General features: G+C 32.4%; 1 protein-coding gene across 1 annotated transcript; it reads right to left on the bottom strand.

Moving 5' to 3' along the window:
* Nucleotides 1–5,644: 5,644 nt before the first annotated feature.
* Nucleotides 5,645–8,350, bottom strand: LOC145115593 (ubiquitin fusion degradation protein 1 B-like). Its single transcript, XM_079051914.1, has 10 exons — nt 8,235–8,350; nt 7,978–8,029; nt 7,396–7,473; nt 7,277–7,301; nt 7,149–7,181; nt 6,939–7,060; nt 6,669–6,799; nt 6,373–6,587; nt 6,073–6,287; nt 5,645–5,981 (listed from the first exon to the last, which is right to left on the bottom strand). Exons 2-10 carry the CDS (start codon nt 7,984–7,986, stop codon nt 5,892–5,894), a joined length of 918 nt encoding a protein of 305 aa, XP_078908040.1. The 5' UTR covers nt 7,987–8,029; nt 8,235–8,350; the 3' UTR covers nt 5,645–5,891.
* Nucleotides 8,351–8,826: the final 476 nt, after the last annotated feature.

Genomic DNA, 8,826 nt, shown 5'->3' on the forward strand with positions numbered 1-8,826 from the left:
CAGATATATACATCATTATCCAAGTATCTTTATTTAATTACCTACGATTCAAATAAATTGAGTGGGTCAGGTTGGGAAACCTGGTGAGTACATAGGGTTTTCAACCCACAATAATATAATTAATATGTTTAGTTATCAAATAATAACCCAATTACCCATCCCCATTTTCTTCTATATTTATTTTTAAAGATCATCACCGTCATCGAATTTTTGTATAATTTCACTGCAAATGAATTCTCCTAATTATCATCGCCTAATCATCACATATATTCATCGCCGAGGACTTCTGATAATGTTCAACGCCTAATCATCGAATTTTATATTTTCATTGCTAAGGGCTTCCCCTAATGTTCATCGCCAAATCATCGCATTGAATATACGGTTCGTACATCGCCTGAACTCGTAATTCGTTGGTAGAGTACATCACATGAATACAAGGTTCTTACATTGCCTAAACTCGTAAATTCATCACCTGCAGGTTGCAATCCTGTCGGTGTTCCACTGGACTGTTTAGATTAGTCTGTGATCATCATCTATACTCTGGTAGATGACTACATCGCAATCATCGCAAGTAAATGTCAAGGCATCTCCTAATCATTTTTCATCTCTCATCCCCCATCTCTCATCACCCATCACTATCCGATATATTTATATATAATTGTATACGAAAATACTTGTAAAATAAATCGAGTAAAATCATATCATATAAGTTCATCAAACACATATTGCAGATAATAGGCACACATAGCATTTAATTATCTAAATACTTCATATCTATGTGTAAGATGAAAGTAACTATGCACTCACTTGATCAAAGTGGATGCCTCAGAATTTAGGCAGAACTTCGTCTTGGTACTTTAGCTTTTCTTCTGACGTGACCTAGGTTCACATTACTAAGTCTTAGTTTATAATTTGTGGTGACTAATGATAGTCAAGATTCCTCACTAATCTCAATGTGTACATCAAGATCTATCAAGTAAGGAACAACCAGGTAGGATCATATCGAAGGTAGGGTCTGTTTGGTATACAAAGTATGCTGTTTGGAAATCCCACTTTAAACACCTCACTAAATCCAGCCTAGACATCATCCCCGTAAGTAGACCAATCAGTATAATGACTTGTAATCACTGATAAATCTTAATTATAGGTTCATAATAACGACTATGACTATAATTAAGAGTTACACTTGAGTAAAATAAGTGTAGCTTAACTTATAGAGCTTTCTGATGAAAACAAGGGTTTATGCGGACAGAACTCAGATCCTGGAGCTTCTATTCACCGGTTATCTGACATCGCATGACTTCGTCGAAGGGTTCGGGAACTCAGGAGTATCGGGACTAAGAAATACGAGAGAATTCCAAGGACAATTGAGAGGAAATATGTGAGAAATGAGGCAGGAAACGAGGGTTTATATAGGCTGAAAACTGATGCACGCCGCGCACTTGGTCCCTGCACGCCGTGCACTTGGTCCCTGCACGCCGCGCAACTGGTCCTGCACGCCACGCACTTAGTCGGCCAGGGTGACATGTTGTTCTCTGCGTGATGCCACATGTCAAGCATCTGGTGGAGTGTCAGTACTCGCTGCGCATGCTATCTGTGCGCGCGGCTGCGTGCGAAAAATTCTGAATTCTTAGAAAATTCATATCTTCTTCATACGAGATCCGTTTTCGACGGGTTTTATATCCACGCGTAGCTATTGACAGGATCTACAACTTTCATTTAGACTTCGTCGATTAATTTTGAATTTATTTTTAAATTTATATTTTTAAGAGACTTAGACTATTAAAGTCCGTTAAAAATTCATAACTCTCTCATACGATATCCGTTCTCGATTGTCTTTATATCGACGGATAGGTATTGACGAGATCTTCAACTCTCATTTAGATTGTTTTTTCCTAACAATCGACCGATTTCAATTTCAGTTTCTAAGTCATATACTGTTATGCTGAAATATTAGAAAAATCATAACTTCTTCTCACGAAGTCAGATTTAGACATTCATTATATGCGCGGAATCATTGTCACATATGCTATAACTTTGGTTAAGATTATTTATCCTAAATAATCTTTTATCAAAAAGTCGATTATTTTAACGCTTATAATATTCAAATTGACTAGCCCGAATCTGCGGGTGTTACACTTTTAATGTACTTTCTATTTTCTTTTATCAATAGTCGAGAAGATTAATTTTATTTGGTGGTTTTCAATGAAGTATGAGTCTCTTCTGATTGATACGGGTTTGTTTCCAGCAAGTTTCGACAACTGCTTTTGTTTTTTTTAATCAGTTTAAAAAAAGTCAATATTGTCTGATCGGTTTCGATTATATCGTGTTCGGTTTTTTAAGTGATATTATCTTAAAAAACTGTTTTTTGGGGTTCAAACCGGTTCGTCCGGTTATAGTAGAAAAATCAGGAGAAAACTAGTTTCAAATATTTATGAAAACTTACTCCCAACCGGTTCAGTTTTTTTCCTTTGGTTAAAAAAATCGGTTTGAAATATGTATATTTACCTGAGGTTGTTTTTGCAAGATTGAGTATGTTTTCAAATGTTGCCCCAAGACTATTTTCACAAGATCTAATTGTATGTTTATTTTAAGAGTGTATGTATGGAGGATCTCCAACATTAGTTATTTATTTTACCTTTGTGACATCCAAAACAATATCACATATCTTAGGCATCATATCGATGGAGGATCTCAGACATTAGCTTCATGTTAGAGTTAGACATTGGTTTTTTTAACCTGTGGAACCTCCAAAATGAAGCTGATGTCTGAGATCTTCAATCCATACTATGCTGAAGATATGTGATTTCATGTCGGAGGTCACAAACATAAAAAATATCCAATATTTGAGATCTTCTATGCATAAAGTGTCGAATAAATTTAGTATTTATTGTAAAACATTGATAAATACTTGAGATAAAATGAACTTAAACGTAAAAAATAGCAACTTGAAGAACTTTCTGACTCATTGTTAAAATAAACATATTAAAAGACCTTATGAAAATATACTTGAAAACAGACTCAATCTTATGAAAACATTCTTTGGTAGACGTACACATTTCAAACCAATTTTTTTTTAACCAAAAGAAAATTTTTAACCGCTTAGGTTAAAACCAAACCGCCGGTTAGTAATAGATTTTAATAAATATTTGAATCCGGTTTTTTTCATGATTTTCTACTATAACCGAACTGAACCGATTTTAACCGAAAACTTGATTTTTTTTAACGTAATTTCACTTAAAAAACCGAACTGATTATAACTGAAACCGTCTTAGATATAATCGGTTTTGTTTTAAACTGGTTAAAAAAAAGATGTAACCGATTTAAAACCGGTATATGTGCACCTTTACCCTTGGCACAGAATGTAATCGATTCAATTAATGAAATAATAAGGAATAAGTTAAAGTTTGGTTTATTTTGAAAAAAAATTAGGTCTAATACAGAAAAAATGCAAAATGTAGTGTCTTTTATATATATATATATATATATATATATATATATATATATATATATATATATATATATAACTTTTTTAATTTTTTTAAAAGACCTAACTTTTACCTGTTACTTATATTTTAGACTCCAATAGGTCACCAACAAGATAAATTGAATGCGACACACTTTCAGATCTCAAGAAATCTAATGAACGATTCTTCAGAAAATCTAAAAAGCCTAGAAATCTCAAGAAATCTGATGAACGATTCTTTAGAAAATCAATTCTTAATGTCTTGATGTTCTACTTGTTCATCAAAGTTTCAATTCTTGATGTCTTGTTGTTCATCAGAGTTTAAAATCTTCCATTGTAATAAAATATGAACAAATGAAATCTGAAAACCCTATAACTTCAAGATATCTCAAGAACGAACTTGAAAAACGAATGGGTGAACAAACGAACTCTAGAACTCTAGAATCGAAAACCTAAAACCCTAGAACTCGAATCGGATGGAAATCTTAAACCCTAGAACTCGAATATAATGGAACGACCTTTGTTATCTTGATTTTTTTTAATTTGATGAATATGGTAGTTTTTATCAAAATTCGATAGTTGTTAATTTTCTTGAAATTGGGCGTTACATAATTTTAACCATATTCTATACATTATAGGTCTACAAATAAGTCAAAGCCTATATCAAGCTCAACTTTCACTTTATATTTGTTAGAGTCAACCCCAAAAAGACTTCCAATGCAAGCTCAAGATTGGCTCAAGGATTATTCGAGAGCTTATAAAATCACATAATTTGTTTAAGGGTAATTATTACAAGGGATATATACACTAAAGTCTCAATATTTTCATCGATTTGACATTAAAGTCCTAAACTTTATTTTTTTGATAGTAAAGTCCAAACTACTGACAATTTTTGACACTTTTACCCTTTTTTCCCGATTAGCCGGTAATTAGGACTTTTTTGTCAAAAAAATAAAGTTTAGGACTTTCTTGTTAAATCGTCAATAAGGACTTTACTGTCAAAAAAATAAAGTTTATGTCTTTCTTGTCAAATCGTTGAAAATATTGAGACTTTAGTGTATATATCATTTTATTTTTGTTAGAAATTTAATGGTATGATACTCTTTAAGCATAAGAGTTATTGAAACATTTCTAGTCAGGTAGATCCTATTGAAATCTTTAATGTTTGCTTCTTGTTAAATCGTTCTTTTAATCTCAACAAACCGACATTGAAAAAAATGTAGATAATCAAGAAAGAAAGAAAGAACCAGAGTTGTGTTGGCTTTTTGCAGTCCCAAAAATGGAGAAACAAGAAACCGAAAAAAAAACGAAATTGTCATTCTTTCCCTTCTCCACATTCACACCCTTTTGACTAGGTATGTGTTGTTTGTGTTTGTATAATATGTCCCCACTTTTTAGTTCAAGATTTGGCGGCGAAGAAGAAAGTTTTACAAGTCTTTTCACCCTTGTAAAAGTTTCTTCTTGCTTCGCCGCCAAATCTTGAACTAAAAAGTGGGAAACAGATTATACAAACACAAACAATATATGCCTAGTCAAAAGGGTGTGAATGTTAAGAAGGGAAAGAAGGGCAATTTCACTTTTTTCGGTTTCTTATTTCTTCATTTTTGGGACTGCAAAAAGCCAACACAACCCTGGTTATTTCTTTCTTTCTTGATTATCTCCATTTTTTTTCAATGTCGGTTTGTTGAGATTTAAAAAACTATTTAACAAGAAGCAAACGTTAAGGATTTCAATAAGATCTAGCTGACTAGAAAATGTTTCAATAACTCTTATGCTTAAAGAGTATCATACCATTAAATTTCTAACAAAAAAAATGATATATACACTAAAGTCCCAATATTTTCAACGATTTGACAAGAAAGTCCTAAACTTTATTTTTTTGACAGTAAAGTCCTAATTGACGATTTGACAAGAAAGTCCTAAACTTTATTTTTTTGACAAAAAAATCCTAATTACCGGCTAACCGGGAAAAAAGGATAAAAGTGTCAAAAATTGCCGGTAATTTGGACTTTACTGTCAAAAAAATAAAGTTTAGGACTTTCTTGTCAAATCGATGAAAATATTGGGACTTTAGTGTATATATCCCTTGTTACAAAATATCAACAACACTATTTTTCATCCATCAAAACGTTGTATTTTGAAAGTTTTTAAAACAAGAGAAGAGATGTCTATACACTATTTCAAGAATGATGGTTGTTTGCTCAAGTAACCAACTAACAAATCACTGGAAATAAATAATGAAATGAAGGTCGGTCTATATAACTTAAAACAAAAATTCTTGTGAATGCACTGGTCTGTCTACATGGGTTTCAAAAGGAGATGACTAGGAATGCACATCAAATGAAGAACATGAACATATTTTAGAGAAAAAAAAAAAAAAAAAAAAAAAAAAAAAAAAAAAAAACTAAACTTCATATACTTATTATTATTTTAAGGAGTATTTCTTGCCTGTAAAGGCTTGGAATTTGGGTTCTTCCTTCTCAGATGATTCTTGTTTAGCTTCTTTCACCATAACCTGCAACTCAAACAACCATTCATCCAATTACTTCCAATACCCATTATTACAAACAGACAAAAAACAAATCTTTTTTGAAAAAAGATCATACTTTTGGTTTCACATTTGGCTTTTGGTCAACATTTGACCCAAAAACAAGTGTCCCGGATCGTTTTCTTGAACCAGAGGTTGATGGGGTCGAGCCATTTGCATCACTGGTTGTGGCCACGGTTTGAACCGGTGGCTCAGCCGGTTTCCCATCTAACCGTCTTCCTGAACCAGTAAACGGGCTAAACTTGGGTATTTTCTTATCTGGTTCTTCTTCAACTGCCATTTATAGAGATAAATTTTACAACTTTTTTAATAAAAGATAATGAAGGAAAAATGTAAAAAAGAAGAAGAGAAAACAGACCTTCTGGTGGTGTCTTAGATTTAACAGGAGGTCTTTCAGGTTCTTTGTAATCAAGAGGTGGTGCAAAATCAACCTCACAATCTGTTTCAATTATACTTATTGCAGCTGATGGTTTAGTTTCAACTATATCAATATAAAATTTCTTGTTGTTATATGCCACCATGATTGTATCACCAGTTGTTAAACAAGAATAGCTTCTTAATGAAGTCTCCAAGCTGGAAATTCAAAACCGGATAAAATATTAAAATATGAAGAAAAAGAAAAAGCGATTAAATGCAGTATCATAAAACACTAACATGGCTTTTGGGTTGGATATATCAAGAAAATCCGTGGTGTGAGGCTGAAGTTTCACATAAGTTCCCTTTGATAAACTGGCATTCTTCACATTCACAATATCTCCTTCTTGTAAAAGCATGTTCTCCATCATCTAAAAAAAATCAAAATAAAGAATTGGATATATATATATATATATATATATATATATATATATATATATATATATATATGTAGTATTTTTCATGTTATTATATAAAAGAACAACTCATATAGTCATATCCCATACATACCCAATATGGAATGTATATTAAACCCTCGTCTGCAACGAATTCCAGCACACCACAATGAGAAACTTTACTACCAGAAGGATTGCTAAGTTCAAATAGCATTGGATAATCGATCTGCAAATAGGCTGCAGAATTGAGACAAATAAAAAGTTAGCCAATAAACTAGAAGTTATATGATAAACAAAACAAAAAAATGTGAAAAAACTCACTAACCGAGGCGATCAAGAGCAGATGGAGGCATTATAACTGAGAGTTTATATAAAAGGGGAAAAAAACTTGTTAGTTTATATAAAACCAAATTTAAGGAGTGATGGAATGGAAATTGAACAAAATAAACGTACTTTTATCACCTTTCTCCAAATGAGACTGCATAAGATACAAGAAGAAAAGATTTAGAAAGAGCCAAACATCAAGCAATAGTGGTATCATGATGTGGTTATATACATTAACCAATAAAAACCTTTTCAATGAAAGAAACAGGATAACAGCGATAATTCTGTTCAAACTCTGAAGAATGGTCATCATAAACTTCATCCTCCTGGCAAGAAAACAAATCAAGGTGAGTGGTTTTATCTTGGACTAATGAATCTGTTAACTTTATGAAAATGTTTTTTTTAAGGATCTTTGTAGTAACCAGCTAAAGAGAAACTCAAGAACTGTAGAAAATCACTTGATCACTAAAAAAACTAGGACTACAGCTCACTCAGGAATTTTATCAAACACCTTGAGTGCTTAAACCTAATCACACCCAATATGAGTTCCAAACTACATTGTTAAATTATCTAATCGCCCCTCATCGGTAAAGAATATATCCTCAATCGGTTATTTTGCAATCGATCATGGTTTATCACTCAATGAGCAATCATCGCGTGTCCTTAAGACCAAGTCATGTAGGAATCCGTCCATTATATAAATAAACTTCTAATTCAAACTGGGCATGATCTAACTGAACTAGACTTTTTATATGAAGAGTAGAACACCACTAAATGATCACAATAATTCAATTCCAAAGTATCAATGAAAGTAAAAATCAGAATCATACCAATGCCATGACTATTGATTGTATCTAAATCGTCCAGGAGATCACTGAAAACCTGTATGAATTCAGCACCAATAATGTCGATCAATTAAAGTTTTAAACAAGATTAACGCTGAAACAGATTCGATCATCAAAGATGAAGACTTTATTTTTCGGAAAACATATGTGTGAATCTAATACTAACAATAACAAAGAAACGATTCGATGAAACAAAAGAAATCATCTGGTAGTTGCTGAAAGAACAGGGAAGATTCAAAGACCTTTGCCTTTTTTATTTTCCTGTGCGTAATTCAGTGCGACGAGTTCTGTAAACCCTGTATTATATCGTCTTCAGAATCAACTTTACAATATATATAGGGGATCGCGTTGCAAAGCGTGTTCTATACTGGAACTTGGTGGAGGACTTCTGCCGATCTTTATATTTAAAGGACAACTTAGTGAAACACTAATATCTTTAAGGACTAAATTGAAACTTTAAATATTCCATTTTAATTTAAAGGCAAGACAAAACTCCAAAAATGGTCCTGTGTATGTATGTTTTCTGGGTTTGGTCCAGACCTCGACTTTTGTGGCTTCGTGGTCATTTTGAGCTAGTTTCGTTGCGGATTTAATATCCTTGGGTATGTTGTCTATTTTTCTTTCATTTTTTTTAAATCCAATACTTATTTATTTATTTAAATAATTAAAAAGTAAAAGTCTCTCTCTCTCTATGTGTGTGTGTGTAACGTCCGCAGATTCGGGCTAGTCAATTTAGAGACAATGAGCATTAAAAATGACTTTTTGATAGAACATTCTTTAGAATAAATAATCTTAACCAAAATATAGTATATGTCACAAAGATTCAATACATAT

This window comes from Lactuca virosa, chromosome 5 (genome assembly GCF_052849685.1).
Source record: "Lactuca virosa cultivar CGN04683 chromosome 5, Lactuca_virosa_CGN04683_v6, whole genome shotgun sequence".
Classification (NCBI taxonomy): domain Eukaryota; kingdom Viridiplantae; phylum Streptophyta; class Magnoliopsida; order Asterales; family Asteraceae; genus Lactuca; species Lactuca virosa.